The sequence below is a fragment of the Alligator mississippiensis genome, chromosome 1, assembly GCF_030867095.1.
Source record: "Alligator mississippiensis isolate rAllMis1 chromosome 1, rAllMis1, whole genome shotgun sequence".
In the NCBI taxonomy this organism is placed as follows: Eukaryota; Metazoa; Chordata; order Crocodylia; family Alligatoridae; genus Alligator; species Alligator mississippiensis.
Genome location: NC_081824.1, coordinates 410,988,138 through 411,012,650, shown reverse-complemented (window position 1 = coordinate 411,012,650; position 24,513 = coordinate 410,988,138). Strand labels below are relative to the sequence as shown.

Below are 24,513 nucleotides of genomic sequence, written 5' to 3'. Positions count from 1 at the left end.
ACAGGAACCTAATAAAATTAATTTAACATCAGAATATTTGATCATTGAGGTCACTGAACAAAGGAGCAGTATCAAATAAATCTGTCTCATAATTTAAATGTAGTGTGCTACATAACACATGAAATCCTGAAAATGCTTCATGCTCACCATGTATTTCTACTGTGTTAAGTCCAGATAATTGATGTTACATCAGTGAAGGAACTGGGATCCCGTGGGGGGAGGGGAAAGTGTTTATGCTGTACTAAGCACATACTATGATTGCATTTTTTGATAGAAAGTTTGACCAATGACAGTGTAGCTTCGTTGGTTAATTAGGACTGACAAAATAGACTGGGGAGAAAACATACACATTCATAAATAATTGTAATCACGCTGACGCCCAGTTCCTGACAAATCTATCTTTTCCACCAAAAGAAGTGTTGGAATAGCAGTACCTCTCTGCTGGCTGACCCTGTAATAAACCAGTCCCAGGCACTGGGTTGTTTCACAAGAACAGCATATTGCACTATACTCCATTTTTCCTTTCTGATCTGTTCAGCAGGCTCTGTATCAAGATATACAAGACTACCCTTTTTGGAGACTGTTCAGTTTTTTGTCCAATTACAAGAAGACATCAGACAGCCAGAACAAAGGGACAAATGTAATGTGCATACATAATAATGTCATAAAACAAAGCTAGGAGGCCTGATTTTAGACTTATCAGCCTTAACAACACCCTTTTAAACTAATGCTACTGAAATTATCTATACAAACACGCATGCCAACAATTATAGTAAATAATGTGTGACATTGTGACTTACCTACTGAACTTTCTGTAAACACTGTTAATGTTTGTCCTCCCACACTTTGTAAAAGAAATGGATGTTCTCTGGGTGCACTGACTGAAGCAGGTTTTCCTCCAATATCATTGATACTTGCAAGATCTTCATTCAAAGTAAATGACACCTACCAGTCACAATAACCATAAGATTATTACACAGACCATAAAACTACACAATTTTTAAAGTGCATTGGAAGCAGGAAGAGAAAGAAAAATGAGACAGATTAATGCAACGTTGTTTTCAAATATAAAATATGGGATCAACATTTCAATATAATGTTTTATTCAACATTTTTATGGAAATTATAGAATTTACTGATCAATTTTTTATATAATTTACTGATCAGTCTCTCTCGATAGCACAGCATAACTGAACTTCTTTGTTGTCAGATAGAGATTACAGTAAAACCTCATAAATCCGGCATGCTTGGGACCAAGCACCTGCCGGAAATTTGAAAATCCTAGTTTTTTGAAACTGGAGCAGCGGCCAGTCCTGAAGCAGTGACTGTATGCATAGCAGGGGTGGTGGATAGCGGCAGCAGCCGCCACATGCAAACTTCCCTATCTGCTTCTGGGGGAGCAGAGGGGGAATCTTAAAAAGTGCCAGACTTTTGAGAATTCCAGATTTTTGATATTCAGATTTATGAGGTTATACCATATTACACTTAAGATCAACTTAGCTATTTTAAATGTCTCACAGTTCTAAATTAACCTCTAAGAAAGTGACAATAATATAGGTTACAGGTTACTAACGGAAAGATCAAAGTTATATGGGAAACTTCTCCACTTAATCCGAGAGAGTTTCGATTAAGCTCCAGAATAACAGGAGGTACAGTTTATCTTCTCAACCTTTGCAAAATTTCTTCCAGTTCAAAATGTGCTGGGTGACTACTTGATATGATAAGAAATTACGTATCATGAAAGCAGAGAAAACAACTTATAAAAAGGAGGCTAGTACCCTTATTGACAATTAAAAGATCAGGAAACCCTCCAAAGGACAACAAAGGGACTTATACAAGATCATACAGAAGAAAGCTGGAAACAGAATCCAGGTTTCCTAAGTACAAGTACAGTGCTCTATTACTGTATTACAAGAGAAAGCTTACAGTAGAAACCAATTAATTAAGCAACTTTAAAGTCCAAAATACAATACATTTATAGCCTTTGAGTTTGGTAATTACTTACTTCTGTTCTTCCTTGATTTCTGCAAAAGAAAATATTTAATGTTTTAGTTTCCATTATTTTCACACGTCTAGCTCCCCCGATAAGAACAACAATCTCAAATTCTAACTTTGTTACTTAGTGTCACTCTTGAGCTGCCCAATTGCTCCTGATGTCCAAAGCTAAATGGGAAAAGGCAGCAGATGAGAACAGAAGCAACAAAGTAGCACAACAATAACTTAATGAAAATCCTTTAAGTGTGCATATTTTTGGGGTCTATGAAATCAGAAATGGTGCTCCAGGTTACATCTGTTTCCCAGTAAAATTTTAAGAACCAGTATTTGTTTGGTTTCTAATACACACCAATAATCCCTAAACAAACAGATATTTCTAACATCACAGAAATATACACAAGGAGTATTTGCAATTGATAGGATTATTTAAGAAATATGCCACTAACATTTTTCAGAGCAGAGTAACTATTTCTACGTACTCTAGAACAATTCTAAGAATTTCTGCCAAAAAATGTACAGAGAACTGCTTACTTGGCAATCCTCAGTTTTCCAACTTCACCCCTTCCTGAAGCTTTAGTCCACTGTTGTGACAAATATTTTGGGACCTAAAAAAGGAGACCATATTTAAGTACACAACTATTAAATTTTAAATAAAAACATTTTCCTTACTTCTTTCTATTCCTCTCTCAGACTACAGCATATCTGATCACTGTAAAATTCTCATATTTAAGTGCTTCGAAGCCACAGGCTTCAGGCATGGCGTAAGTCAGATAAGAATCATAATTCTATATTACCATTCAAAAAGCATTATTTAAAAGTGACCTGCAATGGAAAGAAATAGGTATACACCATTGGTTTTTGAACTAAGGAACATTAAGTCTTTTATCAACTAAAATACTGCGTGTTAACATGTGTTGGAAATTAAATTCTTGCCTCTCTAGAAAGTCTATGACAAATGGAAACTAATGAAATTATGATATCAGAAGAAACAGAAAATGTTCAGGAAGGAAAGGTACTTTTGGCCACACTTCAGGATTTGGGGTTTGGGATTTCAGCCTTATCAAACAGTGAGCAGGACTCATGCTTCTAAGTTAATTAGTAATAACCTACATGCTCTCTGGCTGGGAATGCCTAATGGCCATTCAAACACATTACTGCTCTTGAAGCTTGCCAACAGGAGTTAAAACTATGCCCTTTGACGCAACCATGCACATAAGCAGAAAGAAATGGTTACAAGGGCAGGAAACGGAGTTTTTACCTTTCTTCCCTATGTGAAGTAACTGAGGGCTGGAACACAGATCTGAGACTATAGCCTCACATCAGACCTTGTGGGATTAGGTAAGAAAATGATCAAGCCACAGCAGTTCAACTGGCAGCCAATGGCCAGACTGCCCGCAGCCCCTAAGGAGTTGGTGTAGGGCCCACGGGCTTCTGGCATGGCCACCACCCTGCTGTTGCTCCTGCCACCGCAGCCAGGTCCTTTGGGACCTTCCCCCTCCCTCCTCTGGTTTCTAATTCCTACTCTCACTCCTGGAGACAAGGAAGGGCAATGCAGCAGGAAGGGCCTGGAGTGCCCAAGTTGCACATGCAGTACGGGAAGGGACTAGGTCACTGAGCTGCATAGCAGAAGTGCGGGCAGCCCAGCTCCTGCCTTTCAAGTGGGCATATGGCCAGGAGGGGAGCGAGGGAGAGTGCTGTGGGTACAATGGGGGGAGGGAGCAGGGAAGAGAAGGGTTGTGGGGGGCTGATAGGCAGGAAAGGGGGTAATGCATTAGGCTGCCTGCATAAACCAAGGAAGAGCTTGAGGGGCTTCCCACACAGCAAGCTGCCTTCAGGCAGTGGCCCGTACCTCATGAGACCCCTGCAGGACTGCAGCCCATGAGGCTTGTGACCCCAGGCTGCCTGGAAGTTGGACAGCCCTGGATCAAGCTATATGCAAGTTACAGCAAAAAAATTACAAGTTAAATTACTAAAGCAGCAAAGAACCTAAGATGACGTAATAGTGGCTGTCAGAGTATGACAGAAGGGAGTCCAGCAGGAACAGTGTTGAACAGGAAAACATCATTTTGATGGGCAAAAAAGGAAGTCATGTGTTAATAAGCCCTAAGGCTATGCACTACAAAAATTATCATAAACTAAAGATTTTAAGTTTTGCCACATGATCAGGGATCCTGGTTTTCTCTGATAAAAAAAAAAAAACCCAGGAAAAACAAACCAATTTTCAGACTTAAAAAAGCAACCCACAATCCACATTTTTCTGTGATTAGAATGAAACACCACTTTATTTACACTTACACATACACACACTCACTAGCAGTGGTTCATTTTCATCACAGGAAAAATGTGGATTTTCGGTTACTTTTTTAAATCCAAAAATTGAGGGGGTTTTGTTTTTTTTTAAAATCAGAGAAAACCAGGATCCCTGCTCATGATGCATTAGAACAAATGAACATTTTGCAGCTTTACAGCATTCTCATTATAATGTCTTACTAGCAAATTAAAGTTCCTCCATATTTGTATTTATATAATTCATGTTTTCTGCATATAGTAAGCCTACATAGACGGTTACACACCTCTGGTTACACATCAGTACACCCACCGAGAAAAGCAGCACATTAAGTTGCTGCCTACGCAGCAGCAGTGGGCACCAGAGAAATTCCTCTGTCTGCAGCACCAAATGGGCATGCTATGGGCCTGATTCGCCTTTTGCCAGGACCAGCGGGGATCAGAATATGCTGGTCTTCAAAACCAGCAGGATTCATTTCATTCATCCCTAGGCCATTCCTTCGTATTTTATATTTGACAGCATGTGGTGGCCAGAAGGTATCATGTTACAGACGGAAAAATTGAGAAATGCCCTTGAGCTGTGCGTAGGACCCCACTTTGCTCAGACAAGTTAAAAATCATTGACTTGCAAGATACTCCAATCACACCAGGGAGACTACCCATGAGTCATATTTCTTTCAACTACAGGAGAAATAGTCCCCAAAAGGAGAATTAATCAGCATTTTGCCAGCATACTTGTAGTAGATAGTTGTGGTAGGGAAAGAAGGAAAAAGAGCTACAAAGAGCAGACAGCAAAGCAGCACTCAGCCCACACTTTTGCCCCTTTTAGCTAATGAAGCAGATTCACACAACCACATTTTAAGCATTTTGGCTGCCTCCAGGAGATGGTTTGGCAAAGGAATGAAGACTATGTCTTCTATAATAAAACATTCAGTATGGCCAGTTCCTTTAAATACTTGCTGTGCTAAAATGTAATTTAAAGGGAAGGATGAGTTCTCCAAAGCTTCTAACAATGCTGAATATTGTACAAGGAGATCATATTAATTATTTATTAGATGTATATGGCACCCTTTGCACAAAAGGCTCAGGGTGGCTTATGGTAAAACTCAAAATAATTTACAAATACCATCAGATAAAAAAAATTAGGGAAGCTATGTAACAAACATTTCCCAAACACTACTTCAATTTAACCTTGCTTGCTGAATGCCTGCCCCCCACTTCCCCACCCCAAAAGGTCCTGCAGCACTTCCTAAAGATGTCCAAGGTTATGCTCTGACAGGCCAGAAGGGAGAGGGAGCTCTTGAGCAGATGGGATACTACTGACATCAGCCTCCCAAGTTTTCTGGTACCTTCAGGAGGATGCCAACCTTCGGTATTGGGGTGCAACATGAGGGAAAAGGGGGTCCTGTAGGCACATAGTGTTCAGACCACTTAGGGCCTTTACTGGTCCAATCCAACACCTTGAATTGCTCCTGGAAAGCTATTGGAAGCCAACACAGACTCAGGAGCATTGAAGAAACATGCTCCTGGAGACCCATCCCTTTCAGAAGGCAGGCTGAGACGATTTGCACCAGCTGCACCTTCCAGATGGTCACCCTGCGACCCCAACTGACTTCCTGCCCCTGGGGCAGGGGGCTGGACTCGATCTTCCAAGGTCCCTTCCAGCCCCAATGATTATGAAATCTATGAAATCAGGGGCAGCCCCACACAGAGGATATTGCAGTAGTCTAGTCTTGAGATTACAAAAGCACAGATGATGGTGTCCAGATCCAAATCTGAAAGGAGGGTCACCGCCTTCTCATCAGATGGAGTCAGTAGAAGGCGCACCATACCGCTGCTGCAACCTGAAGATTCAGGTGAAGGAAAGGATCCAGGAGCATCCCAAGGCTGCAAACCTGAGTGCAAAGGAAGGCTGAACCCAATAAATGATGGGTGCCCCATCCCAGGGGCAGGCAATTATTTTGGCTGGAGGGCCGCTTAATGAATTTTGGTGAGCTGTCAAGGGCCGCAAGGGTAGCCCCTCTCCTTGATGGGATCTTGGGACCAGAAGTCCCACCACCTAGCCTCTGACCTTTGCCACCAGAAGTCCCTCCCTTGTCCCAGAACTACTCCTTTTGGGAGGGAAGGTGCTGCCACCTTGAAAACAGAAAACCCCCCAAATCTTATACTAAAAAAAATAATAAAAAAAAATCCAACATCTACTATAACTGATTTTAATTTTACTTCAAAAAAAATATTTTGTCCTGATTTCTGTGCATTTGGATAGTGTATCTAGAGGCAATGGCATAACAGGTCAAAATACTGTCTTATTCTTATATACTGTGTGTGGGAAGAAAGGGAGTATATGTGATAGGGGTGTGATTGGGTGTGTGTGGCAGGGGTTGCACAGTAGGGGTATGGTGGGTGCCATGTATGTGGGAGGGTGGGCAGGTGGGTGCAGAGGGGTGTGATTGTGGGGTATATGGTTGGGGTGGGGGCTGTGGGAGAGTGTGGGTGTGCGTCGGTTATGGTAGGGAGTAGGAGTATGGGTGTGTTTGAGGGTATGGTGGAGGGGTGGAAGGGGGTGGGGGTGATCCTTGGACTGTACGAGTCCCTGGAGCTGCATGTGGTGGCAGCAAGTGGGGCTAGCCCTGTTCGGCCCCATAGCGCACAGCTCTCTGGGCTCCCACCCCAGTTCCCGCCTGCAGGTGGTTGCAATGTGTGGGGCTAGCCCTGACCAGCCCTGTAATATGCAGCTCTTGCCCAAGTCCCTGGCTGCACATGGTGAAAGCATGGGAAGCCCCACCCAGCCCCAAAGCACTCCTGCCTGAGTCCCCAGCCATATATGATGACAGAATGAAGGGCCAGCCCCACCCAGCCCCATAATATGCAGCTCTTGCACTCCCACCCCAGCCCCTAGCTGCACGTAGTGGCAGGGTACAGGGCCAGCCCCACCAGGTCCCATAACATGCAGCTCCCACCTGAGACTCTGGCTGCAAGCGGGGCCAGCCCAGCCCCATAGCGCTCCCACCCAAGTCCCTGGCCACACAAGATGGTAGTGTGTGGGGCCAGCCCCACCTGGCCCCATAGCGCATGGCTCCCTGCACTCCCGCCCCCTGTCCCTCAATGGGAGTCCTTGGCCCCTGCCCGGGCAGCCCTTCCCTGAATTCCTACTGTGGCAGGCAAGGACGCTGGGAACAGCCCCGGAGCAGCCAGGCACAAGCTCTGCCAGGCAGAGGATTCTTGTCCTGAGCGCCTCCTAGCTCGGGCCTGGGGGTGGGTCAGGCCAGGCTGGAGGGGCGGGGGGGGAGGGGGGGTTGCTTTGTAACCAGAGCCACACCTCCTGCACCTCCTGCAGTGATGCACTGGCTTGCAGAGGGGCCCTGAGGGCCAGGGCTTACATGGAGGTGCCCTGTGGGCCGCATTTCGCCTGCCTCTGTTCTATCTCCTTAAGGTATGAGCAGGGATCCTGGTTCCCTCCGATTAAAAAAAATAAATAAAAGAAAATCCCAATTTTCAGATTTAAAAGAAAGTAACCCCAAACCCATATTTTTCCATTATTAAAATGAAGCACCACTAAGATACAGATATAGATCTATAATGGTGTTTCATGATAATCACAGAAAAACGTGGATTTGGGGTTACTTCTTTAAATCTGAAAATTGGGGAATTTTTCTTTTTTTAATCAGAGTAAACCAGGATTCCCGGTATGAGGTGTGCCAACCACCATCACCTCTCTTGTTTGGACTCAACTTCAATTGGTTTACACACATGCAATCCCCAACCGTAGCCAGGTACTAGAAAAGGATTGAGACCCATTCAATGGTCTTCCTCAAAATGGAGAGGTTGGAAACAGTGATAGCTGGCTTGGGAGTTTGCAATCTGACTCTACAAAGAAACATGCTATTAAAAATCTTTCAACTTGGATTTCAAAAAAAAAAAAAAGAAAAAAAAACCCAAACCCAAAGAAAAGTATTTAATTGAGGCCATGTGTCACTAACAGCACTCCAACAAAAGGTATACTCAACACTTACTCAGAACTCTTGGTAGAACTGATATCTTTTATTAGACCAACTAAATAGTTGAAATAAAATTAAATAATTTTTTTTTTTTTAAATTGCAAGCTTTCAGACTCATGAGCCTTTCCCCAGGCAAAGGAGAACGCACAGATTGTGTGCAAGTGAAATCTTGAAAAAAAAAAAAAAATTGGAACTATTTAGTTGGTCTAATAAAAAAAAATCACCTCTGCCAAGAGTTCTAAATATTTTTGCCTGAGACCAACACGGCTAAAATCTGAATCCCTGGAACTACCCAACACATAAGATTTTAGAAGACACAAAATTTTTATTTATTCTTTGTATTCTCCTCCCCAGCGATTTATAACATGAACACAAAGGGAAAGAGCTGACACAGTATTAAAATAGTGGGGGGTGGAGGAGCAGGAAGGGCTGGCACCAGCCCTCAGTGTCAACTTAGATGGGGCCCTAGGATGGCCCCCTCCTCTCAGGAGTCTTTACCACAGCAGGGACAGCCCTTCACCACCCAGCCACAGGAGTTGGGCAACCACAGCTCCATGCCCAGCAGTATACCTGGGGGAAGGAAGGGGTGGAATGACACCCCCTCCGCTCCCCACAGGCTGTCATAGGAGGCACAGCCTTGTGCCTGGGGGGAGGGGGAACAGGCACCAGGAGCCATACCCAGGGAGCTTGTGCCACTGTCTATTCCTCCAAGCAGAACTGCTGCAACAGCAGTAGCAGCTACTGCCAGAGTATAGCCAGCTGGGAAGGTAAGACTCCTCTCTTCCTCTGTGCCCCTCACCAGTCTCCCCCTAAAAGCCCTGTTTACAGTCATTGTACTAGGCACTGGACAAATAAAGAACAAGGCTATGGTCTCAGCCACAGAGCTTACGATTTAAAGAGATCTCTACCTACCTGCACTCTCTTTTCTTACCCATTCTAGACAGCTTTTATTTTTTTTACTCAACTAGTCAAAATTCCTTTTAGTGATTTACAGACAGCAAAGGCATCATAAATGAGGATGTATGATCTTTGGTTTTATGTGCATATGTATAATATATATCTCTATTTTACTGCGTATAGTGTGAGTATATATACTCCCTCCTCCCTCCCCCCCACCCACCCGCCTCCTGCAAGGCAGCGAGCAGCGGAGGCTGCAAAGCACCGCAGAGGTGTCTCCTGGCAAGACATATCCCTCCACCTTTGATTAGTTTCTACTCTGACTGATTTCTTTTCCACATTTGATCTGTCAACTTGCATTATGCTTCTTTCATTGTGCATTATGCAAAAGTGTTTATTTTAGTTAAGTGTTTGGTATTATTTCATTGTTGCTTTTATATTGTTTTTATTTTGGATTTTAAACCACATTTCCAGACCCATTTCATTGTCACTTCCTGCAACTTCATTGGTGTCAAAGGTCACATGACATCACTTCCTGATGTGATACCACTTCCTGTGAGGTCTTTGAATATGGCTCGCCGGCCCACTGGGTGATAAAAAGTTCATGATCCGGCCCCACATTCAAAAAGGTTGGACAGGGTGGGCTAGGGTGAGACTGACGGGTAATCGCATCTGTGAGATGGGGGCCCAAGAAGGGTGGGAATTCCTCAAGAGACTGATCCTACAGGCACAGAGGGACACCATTCCAGTACACTGTTACGTCTCAGTTGTGTGTTCTTGGGCAACCCTGGCACACGACACAGCTTGTCTGACTCACAAAAGACTCACCTCCCTCCCTCCCCTCCTCTACATAAATGAAACTGATTAAGATGCAGTGGGAGACGCACCTAAGACCCTCAAGATAAGGGGGACAAGAGTGAAACAACTGCCCTAGGTCTCATTCGCATCCGAGATGGAACCAGATGACCATTCATTTACATGAGAGATGGAGAACAGAAAGCCCGAAGCAGAGACTGCAGTGAATTCTGGGACCAGAGAAGCAGGGGAACACTGCATGATGGGGAAGCTGTGCTCCAAATGTTAATCAACCCATGTTCTCACACACCCAGCTCAGCATTTATCAGACCAGTTCTAATCTGGATATACTAAGGACTTTTCCCCCCCCAGACAAACACACACCTCTAAATTTAATAGGCATCTCGGGCCGTACATTCCCCGGTCCCACTATGGGAGGCCTATTTAAACTTGATTGACTAAAGCTCGGTTGCCGGGTTAGGGAATGCTGAGGCAAGAGACCGAGTCAGAGGGGGTATGGGCAACATTTGAACAATGGTTAAGGGTTCATCACAGCGTCCAGCCTGTCGGAGCCCTAATCACAGGTGTTGTCATACTTTTCCCAAGACGACTGGTGGGAGTCCTCTCCACAAAAGGTTATGAGCACCCCAATAATTGTCTTAAGTCTGTTAAAAGACTATAGTAAGATCGGGAAAAGTCATGCTAAACTGAGGCTTGTGCACAACAAGTAAAAATCCAAAATCCTGATGCTGCAAGCTATCTATTGTTTCTGAAGAAACCATGAGATATCCCATCAGTATATCTGCTATCCATAGGAATTTCAAGCTGGCTCCCAAGTATTTGGTTACTCCCTAATCTTAAGTGTTTCCTGATTATGAATCAGTTTCTTGAGATGTTCCAAACCAGATAACCCCTTGACAATAGAAAAGACAATGATTTACACAATTGAGGATGCTTCGAAGCAGCTGAACTGAGGGTATAAAAATCTGTAAAGTATGGGTCTTCAAGAAAGAAGAAGAAAAACTCCTGTGCTGACACCATCCCCTGTGGTTCTTGGGACGCTGGAAGAACAGATCATCTCCCTTCAAGGACTGTGTTAGGAATTTTACCTGTCAGCTTTGAGACTCGAGTACCTTGGACTGGTGAGATCCCAGCTCTCTCTCTCTCTCTTTTCTCTCTAGGCATAAATTTCTGAACCTGAACTGTATTAGTTAAGCTTGAGCTAAATTTCCCCAAATACATAGTGAAACCAGGGTAGTATTGTAATTGCTTGTGTTTTTCCTTTGCATGTCTATTACTACTAGTACCATTATATATTTCATATGCTTAGCAATAAATAACTTTTATAGTCAAACTGGTAGTAACTGGGTATATTTTTCCTTCTCTGCTTCCCTTTCCTTCCGTGCTCTGCAGCAACGCTTCTTTTACCTAAGTTAAAGATCCCTGTGAAGCCCAAAAATACTGTGGGGTCTGCTCATCAAGAGGCCAAAGATTGGGAAGTGCTGAGTTTGAAACACATAAGGGGATCAGCTTGTACAGGCTGATTGACCCAGTTTGACTCAGACGTGCCCTTATGAACTGAATCCTGGCCCATGAGGGTGTCAGCTGGACACCCAGCCGGATTCAGAGGGATTCTGTTCACCTGTGTGCTTGTGTCTGACTGCAGTTTATTGTTGCTCTGATGAACTGATTCTTGGCATATGAGGGTGTCAGCCTATCCATGCTGATCAACCCAGCCGGGTCAGGCGTGGGTCACACGTTAATCTGTGTGTGTTTGTGTGTATGACTGATTTGGTGACTGGAGGAACCCAGCCCCATTGAAACTGAGTCCTGCAAATTAGCTCCATTGGGGGTGAGGGCTTGCAGAAAGGAGAGATACAGCTCCGTATAGTAACACAAGCAGCACATTGACAAAATTACCAAGAACCTAGAAACTATCCCTAATAAATGAGCACACCCCAAAGTAATGGGCAAATCTGGTAACAACACGCAAAGGGAGGCAAAAGAGCCAAGAAACCTTCTTGGCTGAGCAGGGAAATCCAGGAGAACCTTCAGAGGAAAAAAGAGGCATACAGGCTGTGGAAGCAGGGGACAGTCACCAAGGAGGAGTATACCTACTTGGCTTATACTTGCAGAGAAGCAGTGAGAAAGGCCAAAGCAGATACAGAACTCAAGTTGGCAACAAAGATTAAGGATGACAAAAAGTCCTGCTTTAAGTACACAGGGAGCAGGAAGAAGGCACAGGGTAACACAGGGCTGCTACACAATGGACTAGGGCAACTCATAACTGATAGGATGGAAAAAGTGGAGCTCTTAAATAATTTCTTTTCTTCTGTTTTCCTGGACACAGATACAAATGCACCTCCCAATGAGTCTTTAGTCTGGAGTGAGAGTAATACCAATCCACCAACAGTGAGCACTAACCTAATGAAGGGGTACTTGGAAGGGTTGGACATATTTAAGTCGGCAGGCCCAGACGATATTCACCCAAGGGTACTAAATGAATTGGCAGATGACATAGCAGAACCACTGGCGCAGCTGTTTGAGCGTTCATGGCACTTGGGACAGGTCCAAGAGAACTGGAAAAGGGCCAACATGGTCCATATCTTCAAGAAGCGGGCCAAGGAGGACCCGAGCAATTATAGGCCAGTTAGCCTCACCTCTATTCTTGGCAAGACCTTAGAAAAAATCATAAAGGATCACACTTGCAGGGGACCAGCGGGTAACACAATGGTGAGAGGCAACCAGCACAGTTTTACAGTAGGCAGATCCTGCCCGACTAACCTGGTCTCTTTTTATGACTGGGTCACAAAGTGCTTAGATGCAGGGTAGATATTATTTACCTGGATTTTTAAAACGGCTTTTGACACAGTGTTGCACCCAGTTCTTACGAGCAAACTAAGTAGCTGAGACGTGGACTTTTTCACAGTAAAGTGGGTGAAAAACTGGCTTATGGGACGCATCCAGAGAGCGGTGGTGGATGGGTCGGTTTCTCCCTGGAGGGATGTGGCCAGTGGTGTCCCCCAAGGCTCTGTCCTTGGACCAGTACTGTTTAATATCTTCATCAGCAATTTGGACGAAGGTTTTGAAAGCACCTGGTCCAAATTCACAGATGACACTAAATTATGGGGCACAATAAACACACTGGAGGGCACGGAGTGAATTCAGGCAGATTTGGACAGACTCGGGAAGTGGGCAGATCAGAATAGGATGCAATTCAACAAGGATAAATGCAAGGTGTTGCACCTGGGGAGAAAGAATCTCCAACACACCTACAGACTGGGGGGTACCATTCTGAGTACCACAACAGTGGAAAGAGATCTTGGAGTCCTGGCTGATGTGAAAATGAACATGAGTCACCAGTGTGATGAGGTAATAAGCAAGGGTAACCGCACTCTTTCTTGCATTAGCAGGAGTATCACGAGCAGGTCTAGGGAAGTGACACTTCCCCTCTATGCAGCATTGGTGAGGCCACAGGTGGAGTACTGTGTCCAGTTTTGAGTGCCGCACTTCAAGAGGGATGTGGATAACCTTGAGAGGGTCCAGAGGAGGGCTACTCATATAGTTGAGGGCCTGCAGGTAAGACCCTATGAAGACAGACTGAGGGATCTGAATCTCTTCAGCCTCCACAAAAGAAGGCTGAGAGGCAATCTTGTAGCCTCTCATCCGGGGGGCGGGGGGGGGGGGGGTGGTAGCAGGGAATAGGGGACACTGTTTACCAGGGTGCCCCTTGGGGTTAGCAGGAATAATGGCCACAAACTGAAGAACAGATTTAGATTGGACACAAGGAAGACATTCTTTACGGTAAGGGTTGCCAAAATATGGAATGGGCTTCCAAGGGAGGTGGTGCTTTCCCCTACCCTGGAGGTGTTCAAGAGGAGATTAGACAGGCATCTGGCTGGGGTTACCTAACCCCAGCACTCTTTCCTGCCTGGAGCCGGAGGTCAGACCCGATGATCTACCAGGTCCCTTCTGACTCTAGAAATCTTTAAAGCTATTTCTCAATAGGACTTCCTCCCCCAGGAACAACCTGCCAATTCCATCTCATTTGCCCCAACTGATGGCAATGGTCCTGTTGCTGTGATCCACTTTAGCAAAGATGCATTACATCGGGGTGCTAAACCCTAGCTCATGGGCCAGATCCCCATGGGTTCAGCAATTTGGGGAAGGGGAGCGCTGTTGGATCGATGGAGAGCCCAAGCCCTGTGCACTACATCAGGTGCCAAATCCCAGCACCCAGACCATCTAGCCCAGTGCTGGGCCCCTGGAGCCCCAACTGTGTGGGGAGCAAGAGCTGGACCCCTGGAGCTCCAACTGAGTTGATTCGCCATGATCCAATCCCAGTATGCAGGAGCAGGAGGGGGTGGTACCAGACCCCAAGGCCCAATCCAGCCCACAGACCAGCCCTGCACCATTCATCCAGCCCATGGGACCAAAAGGTTGAACACTGCTGCATTACACAAAGTCTATTCGAATTCACCATCCAACACAGGGTGGCAAAGGCCTGCAGCAAGACAGCAGCCCTGGACTTCAGGAGAACAGATTTCATTGAGCTAAGGAGACCAGTCAGGAAGGCACTGAGGTCCCGGAGGGGTGTGGAGTTGGGAGTCCAAGAAGAGTGGTTGTTCCTGAAGGAGAACGACCTCCAAGCCCAAAGGGTGGCAATCCCAACACGGATCAAAGGGGGCAAGAGTGCTCAAAAGCCCCCCATGGCTAACCAAAAGCATCCAGGAACGTCTCAAAGCTAAATAGGAGGTGTACACCCAATGGAAGGGAGGGGCCATCACCAGGGAGGACTATACCTCCATTGCTCAGGATTCTAGGGGGGCTGTTAGGAAGGTCAAGACGGAGATGGAACTGGGACTAGCAACCTGGATCAAGGACAATAGGAAGTCCTTTTTTAAATACGTAGGGGGTAAAAAGAAGGTTCCAGGTAATGTGGGGCCTCTGCAGGACACACTAGGAAATCTGGTGGTCTCACCAGATGACAAAGCTAACCTTTTTAACAATTTCTTTACCTCCATTTTTCTAAGCAGGGACCAGGTCACCCCCCCTCACCGGGATCCCCGACGGTCCCAGGGGAGGCACAGCCAGGCCCAGGGTCAGACAGGACCTAGTCAGGGAACTTCTGGTGGGACTGGTTGAGTTCAAATCAGCAGGTCCTAAGGATCTCCACCCCAGAGTGCTGAGGGAATGGGCAGAGGTCTTTGCGGAACCCCTGGCACAGGTTTACAAGCACTCGTGGTGCTCTGGCGAGGTGCCAGAGGACTGGAAAAGGGCCAACGTGGTCCCCATTTTCAAAAAAGGGAGGAAGGAGGACCCAGGAAATGATAGGCCAGTTAGTCTTATCTCGGTCCTGGGGAAGCTCTTTGAGAATATTATCCAGGTGTACATCTGCGAGAGGCAAGCAGGGGAGTGTATGCTTAGGGGCAACCAACATGGGTTCATTAGAGGCAGGTCCTGTCAGACCAACCTGGTGGCCTTCTATGACCAGGTCACAAAATCCTTGGATGCAGGTGTCATGGTGGACGTAGTATTTCTGGACTTTAGGAAGGCGTTCGACACTGTCTCTCACCCCATTCTTGTTAAAAAATTAGGAGATTGTGATGTTGATGCCTACACAGTCAAATGGGTCACCAATTGGCTGGAAGGCCGCACCCAGAGAGTGGTGGTGGATAGGTCATTTTCGACATGGAGGGATGTGGGCAATGGGGTACCCCGGGGCTCAGTCCTTGGGCCCGCACTGTTCAACATCTTCATCAGCAACTTGGACAAGGGGGTGAAAAGCACCTTGTTCAAATTTGCAGATGACACTAAGATGTGGGAAGAAGAGGGCACGCTAGAAGGGAGGGACAGGCTGCAACTGGATCTGAACAGGTTGCAGAGGTGGGCAGATCGGAATAAGATGTCAGTATTGAATCCCAAGTGCAGGGTACTGCACCTAGGGAGAAAGAACCAACAGCATACCTACATGCTGGGGAATTCCCTTCTTGTCAGCACAGAGGCAGAGAAGGATCTTGAAGTCACTATAGACTCCAAGATGAACATGGGTTGCCAATGTAGGGATGCAGTCAGGAAGCCTAACTGCGCCTTGTCATGCATCCACAGATATATCACGACCAGGTCCAAGGAGGTGATCCTCCTCCTCTATATGACATTGGTCAGGCCACAGTTGGAGTACTGCGTTAAGTTCTGGGCGCCGCACTTCAGGAGGGATATGGACAGCATCAAGAGGGTCCAGAGGAAGGCCACTCACATGATCGGGGTGCAGCAGGGCAGGCCCTATGAGGAGAGGCTACGAGACCTGAACCTGTTCAGCCTCCACAAGAGAAGGCTGAGAGGAGATCTGGTGGCCATCTATAAACTGGCCAAGGGAGACCAGCAGGCAATGGGAGAGTCCCTGTTCCCCTGAGCATTACTGGGAGTAACAAGGAATAACAGCCATAAGTTGACAGAGAGTAGATTCAGGCTAGATATCAGGAGGCACAACTTCACAGTCAGGACAGCTACAATGTGGAACCAACTTCCAATGGAAGTGGTGCTTGCTTCTAACCTGGGGGTCTTTAAAAGGAGGCTAGACACCTTGCTGGGGTCATTTGACTCCAGGATCCTTTCCCGCCCATAGCAGGGGGTCAGACTTGATGATCTGCTCAGGTCCCTTCCAGACCTACCAACTATGAAAGCATTGTCTTATTTCCAGAGACTCTTTTAGCTTAGTGTGACAGGTGTTTGCCAAAACATCATTAGATACCATCTAACTTTGTGATTCTTATGTGGGGGAAATTAGTTACAGAAGTCTTCCCTCCGAGTTTCATATACAGTTCAAACACTAAGCACACCTAAGACAAAGCCAGGTGCTCACTGCTACAGTTCCTCGATTTTAGCAAATGCTAGCTCTGTAATTCACATCCAATTCAGCAATAGTAGAAAATGTAACAGGACTTGTGTGTTTTGACCATCATGCCACCTTCTAGCCAGGTGGTTCTCAGCCTTTTTTGTAGCAGGACTCATTTTTAAACACATATCAATGGCCAGTCCCAGCCCAGGGCCCCTCACTATCGGCCCACTACCTCTGTCTCCAGGTCCCAGCCCCACAGTGTGTGGAGCAGGAGGTGATATTTGAGGAAATTGCCAGCCTGCAACAGAAAAGCCACCATTTGCCATGTTTTTCTCCTTTAAAGAAGTATCTATTTTTAAAGTGTGCCCATGACCCTTTCATATATTATTGAGATCCACTTCTGAGTCGCAACCCATGGGTTGAGAAACGCTGTTCTAGCCTGTGTAAAACAGCACTGGTAAAAATGACGAGCTCCCTAAGGTTGACTTGCCTAAAAAAAGTTTTAAGATTACAAGGCTGCAGCACATCTACCATAGCTCAGCACCATCAAAGCGGGTGGTGGGGGTGCAACACAAAGGACACAGGCAGATCAGGGGAGGGGGCAGGGGGTGCCAGGCAGCGCACTGAAAGCCAAGTGGCTGATCAGCAGGGATCCTCGTTTTCTCCGATTTAAAACAAATCCCCAATTTTTGGAATTAAAAATGTAACACAAAAAAATCCACATTTTTTCATAATTAAAATGAAGCATCACTTATATCCATATATCTATATGGATCTCTCTCTCTCTCTCTGGATATTTCTATACCTTTATTTATATGCACACACAAACATAGTGATGGTTCATGCTAATCAGGGAAAAAAGTGGATTTTGGGTTACTTTAAATCCAAAAAATGGGGATTGTTTTTTCAATCAGAGAAAACCAGGATCCAGACAGGAGGACACAGGGCAAGGCAGAGTAGCCGAAAACTGAGTGTCTGATCGCGGGGAGGGGGAGGGGGGGAACGAGACGGGACTGGGGGACCGCCAGGGCAGAACAGCCGAAAGTCGAGCAACAGATCAGGGAAGGGGAACACGAGGCAGGGACAGAGCAGCGGATCGGGCGGGGGACGCAGGGCAGGACAAAGCAGCCGAAAGCCGAGCGGTCGATGGGTCAGCGGGAGGCACGGATTGGGCCAAAGAAGACCAGGCAAAAGCCCAGCGGAGAAAGCCGAGCAGCCGATCGGGAAAAGGGGAGGGAAGGGGGAGCAGGCAGGGCAGCCGAAAGTCGAGCGGCTGATGGGGCAGGGGCAGGGACAGGGACCGGAACCGGGATCGCAGTGGCCCTGAGAGCCCCCGCTGGTTCTCACCTTGACCAGCCACATGCCCGTGTTCTGCTTGGCCCCGGTCAGGTCCAGCTCCCCCTTGTCGCTCATGGCGGCGGCGACTGGGGGGGGCAGGGGACGCGCGGGACAAACTCGAGACGCCGCCGCCGCTGCTGCGCACGCGCGCGAGGGCTGCTGTCTGCAACCCCGGAAGGAACTTCACCGGACTACGGCGGCCCGCGCCGGCCAAACTTTCCGTGCCTGCAGCAAAGTGGAGCGGGGAGGGGTGGGGGAAGGAGTCTCCCGGGGATTCCCCGGCCGTGACTGCAGGGGGGCGCCGTGACGTAAGACGGGGCGGGGCCAGGGGACTTGTGCGTCCTGATGCCCCGCCCCCAGCCCCCACCCAGAAGCCGCACAGGGGATGAGGGCGGCCTTTGCTCTGCTCCGCTAGAATGGGCTGCCCTTTCCCTGTGAGCCACTGTTCCGCACGGCGATGGGCTCTGGTGTTGGGACAAGGACACAGGCAGACAAGTTTTTCCTAATATCCAACCTAAACCTCCCTTGCTGCAATTTAAGACCATTGCCCCTCGTTCTGTCACCTGTCACGAGTGAGAACAGTCAACCCCTGAGTCATGACCTCGAAGTGGGTCGCAAGAATATATGAAGGCTGTGAACAAACTTTAAAAATGGATTGTCTTTGAAAGGAGAAAAGCCTGGGAAGCAGGGTTTCCCCTTGCAGGCTGGCAGAGCTCCAGCCTGCAAGGGACTGCTTGGGGCCCCCCTTCCCCACACACTGGGGGGGCTGGGGTTGGGGGGGGGCAGTGGGTTGGGAGTGAGGGGCACAGGGTCAGGACTGGCCATCAATGTTTACAAATAGGTCCTGGTACAAAAAAAGGTTGAGAACCATTGATCTAAGGCAGGGGTTTTCAGTGGTTTTGATCAGTGTAGCCCTGGTGGCTGGACATCAAGCAGTGTACTAGGCCTATGCAAAGAAAGCGGCTAGTATTTGCTTCGGATTTGGATTCGGCCAATTTGGGGGACAGTGATTCGATTTGGTAATTCAAATCGCTGCCCTGAATCTATTCGGCCGAATCTCTAAATCAGCCAGGCCCATCCGCCGCCCACTCTCCCAGCCCAGCAATGGCTGCTCCACCTGCCCCAGCTCCTGGCACTTGAAACAAAAAAGCCCCAACTCAGTGGGTGCTGTTGGGCAGGGGGGTGATCCCCACTGCACCCCGTGCCACGTGGGGGGCTCTTCCACAAGCCCTCCAAAGCCCAGAGGCCGTTGTAGGAGCGGAGAGTCCCAGGACTTTTCTCATTTTTTTTTCTTAATGGGCTGGAGCTGTGCCTGGTGGGGTGTCCATGGCGGGGCTGGGGGAGCGGGGAGGGTTGGGGGGGGGCTCATGGCACGGCCCCCCATACAGAGTGGGGCAGTGGGGGGCAGCGGGGATTGCCCCTTTGCCCGGCAGCACCCCGTGAGCACTAGGGCTTTTCTTTAAAGGGCCAGGAGCTGGGGCAGGCAGGGAAGCCATGGGGGGGCTGGGGGAGCAGGCAGGGGTCAGGAGGGCTGGGGGAGCAGGCTGGGGATGGGGGATTCAGTTTGGATTTGGAGATTTGGCTGCTGAATCGAGCCGAATCTCCTCCGAATTGAATCAGCGCCCGAAGCTTCGCACAGCCCCACAGTGTACCCTGGCGGCTGGGTGTGGAGATGGGTGGGGTGTGGAGGTGTGAGGCTGGACAAGGGGTGGGGCGGGGGGGGTGGCACACAGCTGGACAGGAAGCAGGGGGGTGGGGGTGGCGCACGGCCGGACACAGAGCGGCAGTAGCCGTCACATGCGAGCTTCCTCTGTCCCCCATGTGTCGCCAGGCAAGTGGTGCCTGCAAGGCAGTGCAGGATGGTGCATGGCAGTGCTCCATCTCCGCATGCCCATGTATACCCCCTAGGGCCATCTCAGGTACCCCTGGGGGTATGCATATCCCTGGTTGACAACCCTGATCTAGGGGATAGTCTAGTCTAGTCTGCTCTGGCCTGAACTCCTGGATGCCTAACCGGCTTCATGCCCTTGCTCTCTTCCTGGCTTCCCCAATACCAGACCCAAGTCTGGCCTGACCTCCCAGGCATCTGACCCAGCTAGCTTCCTGTCCTTGTGCTCTGCCTGACTCTCTGGATCCCCAGCTCCGTTCCCTGGACAGATCTAGTTTCTGGCTTTTCCTGAGCCTGAGGTGACCCTCAGACCTGGCTGCCCATTGCCTGGCATGACAGCGACTTCACACTCCAGATCCAGCCACAGAGTGACCCCCATGCACCGATACACTGGGCCCCGCTATCTGGACCACAGGACTCCCCTACAGCTCCAGGAATGGAGACAGGGAAGCAGCGATTAATGCTGCCACCACACTCTCCCTGCCAAATTTCTGGAACCATTAAGAGACCCACAGGTCAGAGCAGGGCATCCAAAATCCAAGTGACAGATCAGGCAGGGGGCCACAGGGCAGCCAGGCCTAACAACGTATCTGTGGGCCTTATCTGGCCAGAGGTTGAGCACCAGGGAGTTAGGAGAAGTACGAGATAAACTCTAAGGCACAAAATGCCTATGATTTGAGGAAGGGCATATTGTGCCCAAAAGCATACATACCATCTCTCCCAACTATACAGTTGGCACAATCAAGGCTATTACAGAACAAATCCTGGTTCTCTCATACTGTCTGGAACTTGGGCTGGAACTAGTGCACCACCGTAACATTATCACTGCATGTGTCTACACAATCTGGCCAAGTGACTAGAATGAAGCTTGCACTGCCCTTTCAGTTTTAGCCCCAAATTTAGATTCGATTACTAGAAGTTTTCACTGGAACATGAGAGAGATGTTTCCCTGAATTAAGACAAAATGTGACAAGTGTATTTACCAAAGAAATAGTCCCTGCAGAGTATGGTGCCCAAACATTACAATTCTGCAAGTGACTTCAAGTATTTATTCACCTGAAAACTGGAACTAATTTGTATTTTACTATTTGACTTATTCTGGTCTAAACCTTTGTGTGGATGCTTCTGTATAAAGCCAATGAGAATCAAGGGTGTTCAGCACTCAAACAGAGCTCTGTATCGTGCAGGATTGGCCCGATAGACTCCTCCATTTTAAAGGAGAGAACAGAACATCAGGGACTGTGATACAACAAGCAATTTATAACTAGTAAGGTGTTTGTAAGAGGAGCTTGTACCTTGCAAGATTGGAGCCCAATATGATTTTCCAAGACTACATAAATGAATGAATGGTGGAGCCGGTTCTCCTTACTTACAGTTTTAGCTCAGTCCATATACTCAAACCAAGCCTGTCCCTACCTAAAAAATAAAAAAGGGGATGGATATATTTTTTTCAACACACATAAAATTTTAGATAACCTTGTGCCATTAATTCTAATAAATGTTGCTTACACCAGGGGTCAGGAACGTTGGCAGCAGGGGGACATCTTAACCAAACTTAACTCCAAGCTTGAGCGGCTTCTGACTCAGTCCACACAACCATAGCTACAGTCCCATTCCCCATGTGGTGGTGGTGCTGCTGCTGCTGCTTCTCCACACCACCCTGGCAAAGACCCTCACCATCAAAATGACACCAAAGCTGCCCAGCCCTATGGGCTAAATAAATTTCTCCATGCGCCAGATTTGGCCCGCAGGCCATACACCATAAAACTACTAATTAGAAAAGAGGAATATAAATCTGAATCACTGAAATACACTTGTAGCCAACATAATTGTCCAACCTGAGACTTGTCCAGCAAGAAATCATGACTCTTAGTCAGAGTTAAAAAAAAAAAAGGAAAACATTTAAAAATCTAGTAATTTCACTGGCTCAGCTGGTACTTGAGAGCTAAAAGAGACAAGGCAGACTTTTTTTCCTCTTAGTGACTTGCTACAGGCAGCCTTTCCAGTCCTGTTTCCATGGAAACTAAATTAAAAGGGGCAACAAGGTAAGAAGAATTGTCATTAATTCCTAATTTAAACTCCTAACGTTCTGTTTTCCATTCCAATATTCAGTTCCATGGAGGAAGAATCTCAGAGGCCAGTAGCTGAGAGCTGAAGCTGAATGTTAGTTTCTATTTTTTATCTTGTTGTGTGAAAACTGTTGTTAAGTCAAGAGAAATAAACTACAAGGTTTTAAATTACAGACTCTTTTACTGAACTTTTTTTATTCACTCAGCTGAGTGCAATCATGATTGCACTGTAGTAAGCAGCTGAGAAGGGCTTTCCTTTGTCAATTATAGGTGCGAGCTATTGGCTGAAGAATAACAGCACTGTCATCTAGACATTTAAGGCCTGGTGTTGTCCTAGTGAAGTCAGTCGGAGGTTTGCCCTTGATTACAACTGCTTCATGCTTCCCTAGAGCCACGGACATCAATGCTGATAAGTGCAAAGTGATGCACCTGGGGAAAAATAACCTGAGATGCACATACAGGATGAGGGGCTCTATATTAGCTGTTAATACTTAGGAAAGAGATCTTGGAATTACTGTGGATAGTTCTCTGAAAACAGCCCAGTCAAAAAGGCAAGCAGAAGAATGTTGGGAATTATTAAGGAACGGATCCAAAACAAACCAAAAAATGTCACTGTAGAAATCTCTGGTATGCCCACATTCGTGAATACTGCATGCTATTCTGGTACCCCTGCCTCCAAAAGGATATCCTAGAAGTAGAAAGGTACATACAGAAAAGGACAGGAAGGATGATCAGTAGCTTAGAGAAGCTTCTGCATAAGGAGAGACTAAAGAGAGACTAAACAGGCAAGACAGAGAAAAGATGACTGAGCGGGTGGTGATAAAGGTCTATAAAACCATGAACAGCATGGAGAAAGTAAATAGGAACTTACTATTTATTGTCTTTCACAATACTAGAACTTGGGGGGCACACAATGAAATTTTAATTTCCTAACAATGGCCTCAAAGCTCCTTGCCCCTACAGAAGCAAGCCTTACATTTCCTAGGATTCCTTTTTCCTAATCCTTCAGGGTTCAGCTGAAAGATGGTTCAATTTAATTCTTATTCTCCCATGGCTGAAAAAAGAAATCATAGAATAATGATTTGTTTTACAGCTACTGGTTGGTCTGATATAATATACATTGTCTCTATTTCCCCTGGTATGGAAACTCACCAATAAAGTGAGTGGTGCCACAGAGAAAGCAAATAAAATATAGCATATGGTAATTAAAATTCTATAATACAGTAGACTGTGCATACATATACACTCCTTTATGAATTCATCTTGGCACTTTCCACATCAAATAAAATCACAGTAAACAAACAGCACTGACATGCTCAAGATCAAACAGATCAGATATAAATGACACAACACTAAGTGTTGAATTACATTTTTCAGGTGGGTCTTGACTTGTGTTTAGAATTATAAGCAATGCAGATTGTGAACAACAAATATTAACAAAAAATACAATTCCATAATCTGAAACAACCTACTGAAAGAACCCTGCTTTACAAGAGAACAGGACACAGTGGCTCTTTTGCATTTCTCTGCTGGCACAAAGGGATTGTAAATTCAACTTAACTGATTTGGTGAGAAATTCCTCAGCATAGGGGAAAACCCAGGCAGACTCAGAACTATAATGATCTCAATTCTGCATAGCTATACCTGCTCTTAGTGCAAGGGAGAATTCAGAGAGAAAAGAGGGAACGGTCAGTGTAACAGCAGTCCCTTTACAGCATCTGATGAAGTAAGCTCTCTACATACAAAAGTTTATGCTATACATCTCTGACTTAGTCTGTAAAAGTGCAAATCTACTCTGCCTTCAGCCAATGTAACATCAAGGCACAAATAGAGACGGAATTTGCCTGGAAATTCACCACAGGAGGGATCCAGGGTGGAGGATGAGGCTCTGTGCATGCACATGTGTGTGCAGGCACACATATGTGTGCAGTTTTCTTGCTTTCTTTTTTTCTTTGCTTTGTTTGCATAAAAGGAGACTGGATCATCAGTCATTACTTGCATGGAAAGTGCCATGTTTGTATTTCTCCCAAAGACTAGAGTGCATTTTATCTGTACCAAGTGTACCCTGGTGTCCCTCTTGGAGGAAAAGATTGAAGGGCTCAAAGCACAGGTATCCATACTGTGTACTATCAGGGAAATTAATCCTTCTTGGATAGAAGTCATAAGAAACTGGCAATGAGGAAACTAAAGGTAAAAGAGAAGTGGCATTGTTTGGCTACAAGAAAAAGGATCCCAGAATCCAAAAAGTAATAGACTGAAATCAGCAACTGTTTTCAAGCACTCTGCAGTGGAACAGCTGGGAAAAAAACCAAAGGTGGGACCTAGGGGGCTCAGCAGTCTAGAGAGCAGGAAGTGTAGGGCGCCAGAGATGGGGGCTTCAAGACCAAGAAGAAAGAAGAGTGGTGGCTG

General features: G+C 46.7%; 1 protein-coding gene across 2 annotated transcripts in view; it reads right to left on the bottom strand.

Annotated features, from left to right (window-relative positions):
- Window positions 1–18,365, bottom strand: part of GTF2F2 (general transcription factor IIF subunit 2) — a 158,796-nt gene extending 140,431 nt beyond the window's left edge. Inside the window, exons 1-4 of one of the 2 annotated variants that reach the window (XM_059726968.1) lie at window positions 18,157–18,365; window positions 2,527–2,600; window positions 2,006–2,024; window positions 801–945 (exon numbers count right to left, since the gene is read on the bottom strand). In XM_059726968.1, coding sequence (XP_059582951.1) covers window positions 801–945; window positions 2,006–2,024; window positions 2,527–2,600; window positions 18,157–18,222 — 304 coding nt within the window. In that variant the 5' untranslated portion in view covers window positions 18,223–18,365. The remainder of the gene's footprint in view (window positions 1–800; window positions 946–2,005; window positions 2,025–2,526; window positions 2,601–18,156) is intronic. The other variant, XM_006260684.4, reaches the window with a different exon arrangement.
- Window positions 18,366–24,513: the final 6,148 nt, after the last annotated feature.